Genomic DNA, 12,995 nt, shown 5'->3' on the forward strand with positions numbered 1-12,995 from the left:
ATCGAACGACGGTTAGACCAGCAGATAAAGGAAAGAAGTGAGAAAACAAAGTCGAAACAAGTAGTGATTTGAATGAGAAACCCATTAGCCTAAATCATTTTATCATTAACTGCATATACATCTTTTCCTCCTTTCATTTTAGCATGATCTTATGTGAATTACATTTTACCGACTCTTAGTCACTAGAAGCAGATAGCTGTAACTTAGATCTGCAGTCTGAACGGACTGTCGAGAGTGAATTATTCAAAACAGGGAGATAGGACATCTGTCACTCATGCAAAATTCTGCAGGCATGATTTGGCCATCCCTCTTTTCAATCACAAGATGACTCTGACCTAAAAATATACGATATATGATATAAAAGGTTTCATGGATGTACCAAGCATATGGTTGATAAGAATCTGTTCAATATATTGAGCAATATCGCAATTCTCTCTCTGAATTTTCCTCATTTGCACCTCCTTATCTCTTCATTTGGTTCACACATTTGTTCCATTGGATCGTGCTTTGATCATCCGATCATATAAACCTTGACTACTTCTTCCCGTAATTTATCGCTCATTTGACAAGATTCCCTCGCAAACCTATAATACTGCTTGAAGATGATTTATACACCTTCTACACCTGAATATTCGCTCTCTACTCCAGGTTCCATGAGGCAGGCATGACCTAGAATGAGTATTGACGAGGAACCTACTAGCCAGAAAAAAGTTGATACAGGTGATGACCACCATAAGAGTGGTAGGCCTGTTGAGTAAAGGGCAAGAAAGAGCAGTTTGGGGAAGCAAAGAAGCGGATTAGGAGTAGGAGTAGGAAAGAAAAGAGAAGTAGAAGTAGAAGATGGTCAGCTTGAATGTACAATCAATCACTGGACTGAAAAGATGTTCTATCCCGCCCACCTCATCAATTCTGAAATGTAACTCACCAATGACGAATAAACCGGTATATAAATGTTTTTGAGTGATTGTTTGAGAGCCCATTTGAACTGGATCTGGAGCTTTTTTCGATTAAAAAGTGTATCAGTGAAAAACACCTTCTTTTCGCTCAACTTTTCTGATACTTCTACATTCCTGACATCCTTGTTCTCGGAGTCTTCCCTATCTGCTATCTAAAGGGAATGAATGATATGGTGGAAAAATTGTGAAATTGTGAAATAGTCCCCCCGCGATATTTCAAAACGTCTTCTCTAAACCTAGTTTGATTGTGACAAGTTATTCGACTCAGACTCACCAAATTTATTGATAGCTGCAAAGCCTCCAGCCAAAAAAGCCAAAGCGATAAGTAATAATGGATTTGTCAACCTAAAAAAAAGTAAAAGTGAGTTTAGTTTGATGTGTCAATGTTCACCATTCGATTATTTCGCCTATTTATTGGATGGATATAGATGTAGTGTATAGTAACACTCACATGGCATAAGCAGCCAAGACCAAAATGATCAATAAGTAATTTCCAGAAAAATGCCTCGTGTTATATGTTATTCTCTGTCAACAGCATCGATATCAGCCTACAGTCACTTTCCAAACCCCCCTTCCTTAGTCGTTGACCATTTTCAACGTATCGCTTTGGAAGATGAGAGGAACCACGCTTACAGAGGTAGCTTCATTCATATTTCCAGGTCTTGATATTTGTCTATGATCGAACTAATTCGTATTGCGTATCAAGACTCTTTATCAGCTAAACCGTCTCTTCCCTGCTGCCAATGACCAACAGATCAGATGCTAAAATGGGACTTGGACTTACGAAATCTTGGGGTGGTTTCAAAGTGGATAATTTGGTTTCCTGTGTGTTCCAGGTGGACTTATCAGCTACACGAAAACCATACATATAATACAGCTGAGAGTTCCCTTTGAGTGGATAACGATCATTAAGAAAAGTAGATTGACATACCCTAAAGTTCCTGGCGAGCTCGCCGACCCGGACTAATTGTTCCATGTTGTATTGAAGAAAAAAAAATTTGGCTTGTTGTGCGTACTGCAAAGTAGGTATGATTTGTTAATGAACGATGGATCAAGTTGTATAGAAGTTGCACAGGTGGGAAGTGAAGATGTACTCGAGTACATGTAGATAGCTAGGTGGAAGGAATGAACAATGCGGCCCCGCAGTTCAATCGTATCATAGGAATTACTTGATAGGGTAATAATTCCTCGTTTTGTTTGTTTATTGACCTTTGCAACACAGCTGAAAATGAAGTGGAAAGTCACCTCTTACATTCAAGTCAATCATCACATCGTAAACCAAAAATCAACCTTTATCACTTCCTCAGCTCAACTACTGTTCTACCCAAATCAATCCCATCCCATCCCTCATTCGAGATAGACTAGATAACGATGATACGCTCAAATCCAACGGCTATACCACTCCGAGCCAACGATGTGAAGCTCCTTCAATCCGAAATCGATAAACGTAAAGCAGCGAGGGAAGGTGACTCATCCACTTCAACAAAACATGACCAAGGTGAGAAAGGGAAGAAAGCAGTCGAAGAAGCATCTGGATCTGGATCTGGTCTTGGAATAGATGGAGAAGAAAGAAGAGACAAGTACGGAAGAAGTTTAGCAGAGAGAATAGGATTATAGATTCGACTAAAACACCTTGTACGTCCGTGCGCACGCTCACTTGACTCGTTGACGGGCTGACTAACAATCAATATAGCCTGACCCACATGACCTTTGGTGTGCACTCTTACTTCACGATAGGACCCGTCAAACAGAGAAAGGAATGAAGAAGAATTACGGCAATAATGACAGACATCATGACCAAAACGACAAGCTCACACGCATGCATTAAGCGACTATAGTTTCATGCACATCGATATCGGAAGAGCAATGTGTACAAAGCGAAATCTCAATAACCCCTGCGTAACCTCTCAATCTCCCTTTTTTGCTTCGCTATTACTTCTTGGTTACTCTTCAATTCTGCAAGAAGCGGTTGTACAGCTTTACGTATATCGTTCTACAACCACAAGCGACGTATGTCAGTCCGATGTATCTTGTACGGATAATCATTCCATTGTACCATGAAGAGGCGTTGTCACCCAAGAACTCAGCTTGAACTCGGGATGTCGACACGTTTTCTGAACGTTCAAAGATAACCTGCTTGTCGTATCGAACTGAAATTCATCACTCACCTTTAAATCCCTGCCCATCCTCAACATATCCAGTTGTAGATTTCCTATTTCCCTTCTCATCTCTTCCATCTTTTCCGAAGCTGTCACCTCTTTCCTATTCCCTTGAGCACTTCTCATCGCTGGAGGCTGAAGAGCCCAATCTAAATGTATGCTAGGTTCATTGTTCTCTCCTCCTCCCGACTGCGCCTCTTGATTGCAGATAGGTTCCGTTTGATGCGCTTCAGTTCTGTGAAGGCCACTTGACGACGATCCTTCTTCTACTTCTTCAATGATAGAAGAGGTGATTCTCTCAGGTATGCGAACTTCTGCAGGGGGACGATATGAGGATGGGCCAATCGGTCCACTAGTTGATCTTCCAGTTGATTGTCTAGACTTGATTCTTTCAGGCTGGTTGACCAGATTGGACATGGGCGTAGATACGATTCTTGTCCTCGTCTTCTCTTCGCTGAACCCTGCCTGAGTCTTCTGACTTTCTGTCCGAACATCACCGATATCCGTTCGTATGGGTTGTTTCCCTTTGAAGTCATGTTTGAGTACCGGTACGGGAGGTAGAGTGGGTAAGTTCCCAGTATTCCTCTCTCCTAATGGTGTTCGGCGAGAAGAGGAGGTCGAAGGTGCGAAGGACGGTCGAGGTGCTCGAGACTAGTACTCTGGTCAGCTGAGAACGATCTGAAAAGCTGCAATAAGGCGTTTCACTCACTGCCGAAGGTAAAAGACGAATTGAGGTAATCGGTTCAGGACATGATATAGGTGTTGAAGGTTTGTTCAATGCTCTGAGATCTTTCACCATTAATGACCCTATCATATTCATCAAAGCATTTTCAGCTTTCAAATTTCTGTATAGCCTGCTCTAGAGGACAATGTATGAGATACACACCTGATTTAGTCCGTCCCGCCAAATTAGCACCATCCAGGAATATCAATCCGACTAATTCCTCTTCAAATGAAATAGTCTTTGGTGTGCTATGAATCTTCATCAGCTGAATATTGCTTTGATCGCGATGATCCAGCTTACCTTTCACTTTCGATTCCTACTAGAGCGACTTCGCCACCTTTCTTCAAGATGGCACATAGTCCACCTTTCTTACTGCCATCCGAAGATTCCACTATTGGAGAGAAGGTGATATCGATGACGGTGCCTTTGACGGGTAGTTCTTTGATGTCAATTGCTTTAGCGTTATCGTCAAAAGGAGAGGGTATGGTCAGTCGCAGAAGCGCTGATGAGGTGGGTAGCAGCAGTGTTGATGGGAGTGAAGGAGCGAAAGTCAACAAAGGCGATATAGGCTAGCCATTGTTATTAGTGATTGCTAATGACGCAAAAAGAGGCGGTGAACGGTATCAAAGACCCTCGAGCAGATCACAGGATCTGGATGATAGAGCTCAGAAGTGGATAAGAGGACAAAGTGAGAGCTACTTACCCCATCGGATCTATCTCCAAGAGGAATTACTCTCCTCACTCCTTTTACTTGATCATAAACTACCAATTCCCCTTTATCAGATCCAGCAGCTACGAGTGTTGAAGTTGCACTGCAAGTCAAAGCAGTCAACCGTCCTCGAGGAGTCTATGGTAGTTTTCACCTCAGCTTTTATTCCTCGACAAGAGACACGAGCAAAAGCTGACCTGAAGAGTATTTATACAATTCCATTTACCATCTTCTTTTTCCATGAGTCTCAACTCCTCTTTCCCCAGATACACCAATACGTTCTCCTTCCCATTGACTTGGCCTATCGCCAAGCTTTTGTTTACTTTCTCGTTGGGAAAAGAAAGTTCTGATATACGTCTACCTTTAGAGTCATATTCCCATATTACATGACTTGAGTGGGAGTACAAGTATATATAACCTGAAGGAGATATTGACGTCTCTGGTTTTGAGTTGGAGGAAGCAGGGAATCTGGATGGAAGAGGTATTGAATTGAGGGTTATCTGCGAAGGGAGTGGTTTTGATATTGATGTGAGCGATAAAGAGGTTGAATGAGTGAGGAGGAATGTCATTGTTGACAATTCTCAGATGTGGGACAGTTCCAACGAGGTCAAGACTCCCGAAGTTGGATTATTGGGTTTTCTGAATAGATAAAGCGCTGATTCGTAGGATTCTTTGTGATGAGAGTATACTCTAGCTTTATGGCTGATGTTGTTTCGAATGATCAAGGAAGTGAGATGTAAGCAAAGTAAAAGCAGTCTCGTCGTTGTGTTTTCATTCAACTTTGTTTATCCCCTCTTTTTGTTGACATGGGAAAACGGACATTACGTAAAGTGGATTTTCTTTTATTCCTAATCCGACGGAAACGATTATTTTTCACTGGAATTTGCATGCAGCCAACATCCTCGTTGAACTCATATGGATATCTCTTCTCAACACAATCTGTACATGACTTGCACATCTGTCCAGTTTCCAACTATCGAAGCTTCCGACTTCAATTCTGCCAGTGAACCGTACAGCACTAGACCACAATGGCAAAATTAAAAGCAGCTTTGGCTAATCAACAGTACTCTGCAGCGAAAGCAGCTGCCAAGAAGAAATCATTACAAGCTTCTGAATTCAAGAAGCAGAGTATCAAAGATTCTTTATCTGGTATCAAGAAAGGTGCCAAGAGGACAAAAGCGAAATCATCAGATCTTCAATCTACGGCTCAGAATACCACGCAAGCTGATGTGCGGAATCAAGATCCAGTACAAGGAGAAGGAAAAGGAAAGGGAAAGGGAAAGGGGAAATCAATCATACCGTTCGATAAAGCAGATACGATATTATTAATCGGAGAAGCTAATTTTTCATTCACCTTATCGTTGTTATTACCACCGCATAATCTAACAGGTAAACAAATATTGTCAACAGCATATGACAATTTAGATGTGACCTATCAGAAATATCCAGACGCACAGAAAAACGTCGAATGTTTGAAAAACGCAGGTGTAAAAATCGAATTTGGTGTGGATGCTAAAAATTTGGAAAAATGTAAATCTGTCATTGGTAAAGGTAAAAAATGGTCCAGAATCGTCTTCAATTTTCCTCACGTCGGTAAGTCCTTGCGCTTTTATCCATTTGGTCTATGACCAGCTTAACTGACTATGGCATTTTGTAAATGAATGTAAATGATTATGTTTATGCAGGAGCAGGAATAACAGATCAAGATCGAAATATCCTAACTAATCAGCATCTCCTTCTTGGATTTTTCAGATCGGTCGAATCACTTTTGACTGAAGGTCCAAGTCGTATACCCCAATCCAAGAAAAGTGCCGGTAAGAAGAAGTCTTCTTCATCGTCAAATCGGAAGGAAGATCAAGATCAAGATCAAGATGATATAGATTATGATGAGAAAGGTCATTTAATTGAAAATGATGACAATGACCAAGAAGATGAAGAAGAATCACCTTATATCCTGGATGAAAATGGATTATTAACAAATATACCAATATTCGATAAAACAAAACAAAATCACGATGATAATAGTACAATGACCATACCTGAAAAACAAGGATCAATCTTAATTACATTATTGAATTGTCCACCATATACATTGTGGAATTTACCTAAATTAGCTTCAAAACCACCTACTTTATCACCCGGTACTAGATTACTACAACCCAGATATACCTTATTGAGATCGTTTGAATTTCATCCTGATTTATACAAAGGATATGAACACCGCAGAACGATAGGTTGGAAACAAGGTGTGTCGAAAGGTGCCAACGAAGAGATATTGAATAGGAAAGGTAAAGCCAGAACTTGGGAGTTTGTAAGACGAGAAAAAGATGAAACTATATAATCTCCCTTTTATGGAAATGGATGGATCAACATATAAAAGCGAAATTTGTTTAATTCTTTATGTATAGTACAACTTATGCTTGTATTGTGAAAAATCACACTAGGTGTAAATAGCTGTCTAAATTACGACGGATTCAGACATTCATTGCAATTGCATTGGTTGCATTTCACATCAAACTCCCAAAAACTACAATTTTACGATTATGATAAACATGTCATTTTGTGTGGACCAAGTGATCCTTCTACACTACTGCTACTACTACTACTACTCATCTTCTTCCTAAGAGACTTTGCTTCAAGCACTTTCAATTCGTTATAAGAGCCATTCGTTGTATGCTTCTGCAGCGATTTCATTCCATACTTTCTTGGTGTTCTTTTCTTAGGCTTTCGTTTAATCCATTCCCACCACACCAAGCTTCCCATTCGTCTTCTTGAAATCTTGAACGAACTGTTTTGATGTCTTGCTGATTCAATATACACATGTACACAGTGTCATTTCTTACGCCTTTTGATTATCTTACCTAACCACATTTTCCTCAAACCATCTTTCTTGATAGCTAAATACGTGTCGGCAGCAGCTACATTTGATTCGAATTCATCTATGACTTCGACTAAATCTTCATCTTTTATGTCTGATTCATTTTGTAGTTGTATCAAAGCTTCTGTCCTTCTTTGAGCTTCTGACAATCCTGCAGCTGTAACTTCTGCAGATAAAATGGTATTTAACGACTGAGTAGAGTTGCTTTGTATCAACCCGATTGGAAGATTGCTGTTGCCGTTGTTATTGTTGCTGTTGGTGCTGGGGATGTGACTGGGATTGGGATTAGGAGTAGAAGAATTGGAAGTTGGATATTGTCTTATCAGTTGTCGAGGATCTTGGTTTTGACCTTGATTTTGATTTGGGTTGGGAGTAGGTAGAGGTGAATTGGAGAGAAGCTGTGAAGAATCGAACTGTGCTGTCGAAGAAGTCGAGAAATCAGGTGAACGTGAAGGTTGATTTGGATTACCCATTATCGGATGTAGATGGTTAGGTGGTGGTTGAGGGTGTGAGTGTGGATTTGGTGGTAGAGGATAATACTGAGGTGGTATAGTGTGAGCAGGAGGTAATTGATGATGATGGTGATGTTGTGATTGTGGTTGTGGTATTTGTTGTTGACGTTGGTGCTGAAGCATCTGTTGTTGATGTGATTGATGGATTTGAGATGGTTGCAAAGAATGGGAATGAGAATTTGACGATCTACCTTGACGAGGTTTTTTAGGTGGACTACCTTGCGATATCGGTAACGCGTGCTGAGATTGAGGGTTTTGATTCTGATTTTGATTCTGATTTGATGCATGGTTTGAAGAAGGGTTTGGAGTTGATGATAAGAGGGAAGGATCAAATGGCAAAGGACGTTTTTGACCCAAGTTGAAAGACTGGGACTATCAAGATGAAAATTAATTAGATTACCGTGAACGTGATTATCGACATGGTATTGATAATAGTCTCGGCAAGTGACTGAACAGAAATTCATGAACGAAAGAAGAAACTTACACCATCAGGTAATGTGAAAGGATTTTCAAATTCACTTTCACCATCATCTTCACCACCTTCACCATTTGCGTTTAGACTGACATTAACATTTTCTTGCGGATTTCTGTTGACATTTCCGTTCGTCATTGTCGCTGGGTTATTGGTAGTTGCATTTGCCCAGTTAAAAACTCCGACACCAACGCCAACATTTTGATCTGATTGTAATTGCATTTGAGCCATTGCATTTGTATTTTCATCTTGTCCTTGTCCTTGTGCATGGGCATGGGCATGGGCATGAGAATGAGACTGGCCGTTAATGATATGATTAGGATGTATATTCATTGAATGAAGATGATTTTGTCCGTTCATATTATGTTGTCCTTGTCCTTGTCCTTGGTTTTGATTCATTCCGTTCGAAGATTGTCCTTGAATAACACTCTGGTTTTGATTTTGATTTTGATTCTGGTTCTGATTCTGGTTTTGATTCTGGTTCTGATTCGCAACAGATGAAGTGGTTTGGGTACTCAATGATAACATGCTACTTGCATTTGAGATTGAGCCTAAACTTGATCTACCTTTTGATACACGAGGTCTCGATCGAGAAGGATCCGTTGCACATAAAATTGCTAAGGAATCGAAAGTAGGTAAATGTATTTTACGGTATTTGTATGAATCGAGTTGCTATCAATGGTTGACAGAAAACAGCGAGGTTAGTTATGTAAATCTGATAGTGGGGTTAAGGAATAACTCACTTTTTCAGCATTTATCCACGCTTCAGGAGAAGCCAATAACCTATGTGTTGATCTATCCCATGTGAATCCAGGCATCGCTTCCATATCTTTTGCAGCTTTGTAATCACGTTGTAGCTGAAAGTACATTGACAAGGGTTAGCTTGATTCAGATTCTGGGCCATATCCAAGGCCTCTAACCCATTGATGCCTTGTTTTCGGTAGAGAAAGATACTCACCCGTTGCCATCTACTCTTACATGCATCAGCGGTCTTTGGTCCACCCATATAAGTATTTCCTTCTAACAAATCACTCGCTTCTTCCCATACATGAGGTTTGAATCCATTATCCGCTGTTCTACCTGAATCCCTATAACCAAGTAATAAATTAACCAAAGTCTCGGTATCTGAATCTGTCCAATGAGCTGATCTTTTACGATCTTTTGTGTTACTGCTATTTGAATTAGAGTTAGAGTTTGAGTTCAAGTTGGAAGTGGTTAGGTGTATTTGTGATGAAGATGGATCAGATGAAGAAGTTGACATGGTGAAGGGCGATTCCAATTCCAAATGCTTTTTCAAGGATCAAAAGATCAAAATCTCCACGATTCTTAAGATTCGTTGTCGAGTTTCACCGAGAAAACTTGATTTTTCTTGAGTGTCGAAAGAAAAAGTAAAAAACCGATAATCAGAATTTACACATTTTCCACTGACCGGTCAGAATGAGGATCCCAACAATCTAGCTCACTGGTATGTATACTTGTAATATCGTCTGTAGACCAAACCGATCCTACTCAATCTTAACATTCGGTCGATATCACTACCATCGTGGCAATTTTTACTTTTTCTGCTACCAATTTTCGCAAGAGCTAAAAAAAAAGGCTCGTTTGCTTCTGATTTCGAGGTAACTATGATGCTATGTTCGAGACGTCATATCAGGTTAGTCGAACAAGGAAGCCAACGGTGATGATGATGAGGGAACGAGAATGTTCGCATATGGTTGAATTTCAGAAAGGAATGAAAGAACGAATTCTCGCAGTGATAAGGAACAGGGGTCCATTTTTCTTCTTTTCGCTCAGGACATGGAAAAAAAGGAGAGCGGAAGATCCATCGCCGAGAAAGTGATCATCGCTAAGCAACATATGTGAATTGCACTTACCACCTCTTTTATACCTTGAGTAACAACTGAGTCCCAGTGAAGAGAGGGTAGCGCAAGACAAAAGTAGATCACCACCTGGGCGATGTGGTATGGAGTAGTTGTCGTTTAGATCCAAGGCTAATAAGGAATAGGTAACTTAGGTGGTATAGCATGGATTATGATATCAGGAACAGAGAAATACACGACCCTCCATTGCAGGGCAACCAGGAGAAAGGCGGAGATGACCGCTTGGAAGGACACAAAGGTACGGATCTCGAGTTAACAACATATCTACTTCAGAGTCAAACAGATACTCGTACATACCACAGTTCATATAGGACAAGAAGCCAGACTACGAGTCAAGGAAAGAAACATCACTTAACTCAACAGTATGCCCTTGGATTCAAACTATACACCTGCGGTGGAAGATGAAGAAGAAGACGATATTCTAGATGATGACTTACCGGGACCTTCATCGAGGGGCAAGAAAGGTGGTATAGCTGGAAACAAAGCCAATGGTAAAGGAAAAGATGTAAGTTGGATTTTCGACTTTGGACTTTGGACTTTGGACTTTGGACTTTGGACTTTGGAATTTGGAATTTCGGATCTAGGCTTTTCCCCCCACTGAGAAAACAATCATGTGATTGAAACGACTGCTTAATGTGTCATCGTTTCGTAGCCCGGTAGACACGCTTGGGAAGCAGAATACAAGAAATCGTGGGATATAGTACAAGAAGATGAGAGTGGTTCGCTAGAATCTGCCGTAGAGAGTTTGCTAGCTAGAGGAAGACGAAAGAGGTACGTCGATGGTACATACGATGGCATGAACTCAGCGATCCCTAGTATCTTTGAGTAAAGATGTACAGCATACAGCTGATTTTGTATTTCAACAGGGCGTTGATGGCAGATACACCGTTGAGAAGATCAATTATTCGGCACCTGTTCATCATATTAGATCTATCCGAATCGATGAATGATAAAGACTATAGACCAACACGGTGTGTTATCTGATCCGCTGTATCTTGTACTCTGGAAGTCAGTGGCTGATGAGGTATCGATAGATTCGAAGTGATACTAGGCTATCTCAGATCTTATGTTGTAGAATGGTTTGATCAGAATCCATTAGGTCAAATCGGTATCATCATGATGAGAGACAGGCTATCTGAAGTTCTTGTTCCGATGGGAGGTAAGTCTTCTTTCTTCAGGTGGACTACAATCGTACTGATGCTTTCAGCTGACTATGCTATCGAATAGGTAATCCGCAAGAAATATTAAGTGTGCTTTCGGATAAGAGGAAGTTGGAGCCTTCCGGTGAACCTTCTTTGCAAAATGGTCTAGTGATGGCCAAAGGTGGGATGAGGTGGGTCAATCTGTCTGAGCTATCTCATGACATCCATGGAACCCTCCAACTAACGACGCACAAAAATGTATAGTCATTTGCCTACCACATCATCACTCGAAACCCTCATAATTTTCTCATCGATATCAACAGCTGATCCAGATGGACCTTCTACGATTCATACTGTGTTACAAGACCTGGTCACTAATGAAATCCGAACATCCATCATTGCACTTGCTGGAGAAATAAAAATCTGTAAACAAATATCAGAAAGGACAGGTGGTAAATTTGGTGTAGCATTAGATCAAGATCATTTAAAAGATTTGATGTGGGAAACCATTCCACCTCCCGCAACTACAATTTCGAATCCTACGACCATCGGTGTTAGGAATGCCTTAGCGGCTGCATCTGCAACGGGTAAAAATGGCGTGACTGGTAAAACTCCGGTGGGTGATTTGATGGTAATGGGTTTCCCAATCCAACTGCCCCTAGGTGGTGAAACTCTTTGTGCATGTCACGGTTTACTTAAAAAAGGCGGTTATCTATGTCCGAGATGTGGAAGTAAACTTTGCGACGTTCCTACAGATTGTGAAGTTTGTGGATTGATGGTCGTCTCAAGTCCTCATCTGGCAAGAAGGTCAGTATTCTTCTATGTCATAGTGAAATATCGAGGTAATTGGTAGCAATGCTGATTAGTGAGAATACAGTTTCTGGTTTTTATTTCCAGTAGCGAATTATGGCGTTCTAGCAGTTGAGGAGGTAATGGACAGTAGTACGAGTGATACTTGTGCTGGATGTGATGTGGAGTTTCCTGATGTAAGTGACACTGTCTTCGGCATGCCCGCCTTTCTTTGATACATGAGCTGATCAATACTCGACGAATCAGGTGACATCGATAGAAGAAGGTGTGGCGCAAGTGGAAGATGGCGTGAGTCCTACTGGACGTTATAGGTGAGTTTTCATCTCCCTTTCATATCCAAATGAGGCCGCCGAGTTTCTGTCCATCTGAATATTGGGTGCTCAGGAAAGGAACCGCAGAACTGATAAAATTTTTTTACTTTATCTAGATGCGCAAAGTGTCGCAATGACTTCTGCGCAGATTGCGATTTGTATATCCATGACACGTTACATACTTGCCCTGGATGTTCTCAGTAGAAAGCGTAGGCATAGAGATGAGTAGATTGGAACGGTGGTTCATTTTCCAGCGTGATGACTCCTTACCTCTAGGTACTTTGTGTGCAATTCAATAGAAAATCTCAGGAACAAGCATTGTTCCAGCCCGTTGAGATCGATGCATAGTCAACATACAGCGTCAGTGAAACAGTCATGCTTTGTACTCAAGACACTGATGCATTCCTTTCCGAAATATGGAAAAACGCCTTCAACCCTTGTT

At 40.9% G+C, this 12,995-nt stretch overlaps 6 protein-coding genes across 6 annotated transcripts; 3 read left to right on the plus strand and 3 right to left on the minus strand.

Moving 5' to 3' along the window:
* Positions 1 to 607: 607 nt before the first annotated feature.
* IL334_007037 (uncharacterized protein) lies at positions 608 to 1,932 on the minus strand (the record flags this gene model as incomplete). The annotated part of the gene is made up of 7 exons (XM_062938731.1): positions 608 to 747; positions 926 to 997; positions 1,231 to 1,301; positions 1,408 to 1,481; positions 1,590 to 1,640; positions 1,741 to 1,779; positions 1,888 to 1,932. The coding sequence occupies 7 exons, from the start codon at positions 1,930 to 1,932 to the stop codon at positions 608 to 610; spliced, it is 492 nt and encodes a 163-aa protein (XP_062794782.1).
* A 395-nt stretch (positions 1,933 to 2,327) lies between these two features.
* IL334_007038 (uncharacterized protein) lies at positions 2,328 to 2,573 on the plus strand (the record flags this gene model as incomplete). The annotated part of the gene is made up of 1 exon (XM_062938732.1): positions 2,328 to 2,573. One exon carries the CDS (start codon positions 2,328 to 2,330, stop codon positions 2,571 to 2,573), a length of 246 nt encoding a protein of 81 aa, XP_062794783.1.
* A 268-nt stretch (positions 2,574 to 2,841) lies between these two features.
* IL334_007039 (uncharacterized protein) lies at positions 2,842 to 5,117 on the minus strand (the record flags this gene model as incomplete). Its single annotated transcript, XM_062938733.1, has 7 exons — positions 2,842 to 2,949; positions 3,125 to 3,766; positions 3,825 to 3,922; positions 4,002 to 4,087; positions 4,140 to 4,408; positions 4,543 to 4,686; positions 4,746 to 5,117. 7 exons carry the CDS (start codon positions 5,115 to 5,117, stop codon positions 2,842 to 2,844), a joined length of 1,719 nt encoding a protein of 572 aa, XP_062794784.1.
* A 459-nt stretch (positions 5,118 to 5,576) lies between these two features.
* IL334_007040 (uncharacterized protein) lies at positions 5,577 to 6,889 on the plus strand (the record flags this gene model as incomplete). Its single annotated transcript, XM_062938734.1, has 2 exons — positions 5,577 to 6,141; positions 6,234 to 6,889. 2 exons carry the CDS (start codon positions 5,577 to 5,579, stop codon positions 6,887 to 6,889), a joined length of 1,221 nt encoding a protein of 406 aa, XP_062794785.1.
* Positions 6,890 to 7,380: 491 nt separating this feature from the next.
* IL334_007041 (uncharacterized protein) lies at positions 7,381 to 9,671 on the minus strand (the record flags this gene model as incomplete). The annotated part of the gene is made up of 4 exons (XM_062938735.1): positions 7,381 to 8,310; positions 8,423 to 9,082; positions 9,154 to 9,267; positions 9,369 to 9,671. 4 exons carry the CDS (start codon positions 9,669 to 9,671, stop codon positions 7,381 to 7,383), a joined length of 2,007 nt encoding a protein of 668 aa, XP_062794786.1.
* Positions 9,672 to 10,654: 983 nt separating this feature from the next.
* IL334_007042 (uncharacterized protein) lies at positions 10,655 to 12,757 on the plus strand (the record flags this gene model as incomplete). Its single annotated transcript, XM_062938736.1, has 9 exons — positions 10,655 to 10,795; positions 10,943 to 11,061; positions 11,157 to 11,261; positions 11,325 to 11,449; positions 11,518 to 11,623; positions 11,697 to 12,239; positions 12,310 to 12,418; positions 12,489 to 12,553; positions 12,670 to 12,757. 9 exons carry the CDS (start codon positions 10,655 to 10,657, stop codon positions 12,755 to 12,757), a joined length of 1,401 nt encoding a protein of 466 aa, XP_062794787.1.
* Positions 12,758 to 12,995: the final 238 nt, after the last annotated feature.

This window comes from Kwoniella shivajii, chromosome 10 (assembly GCF_035658355.1).
Source record: "Kwoniella shivajii chromosome 10, complete sequence".
Classification (NCBI taxonomy): domain Eukaryota; kingdom Fungi; phylum Basidiomycota; class Tremellomycetes; order Tremellales; family Cryptococcaceae; genus Kwoniella; species Kwoniella shivajii.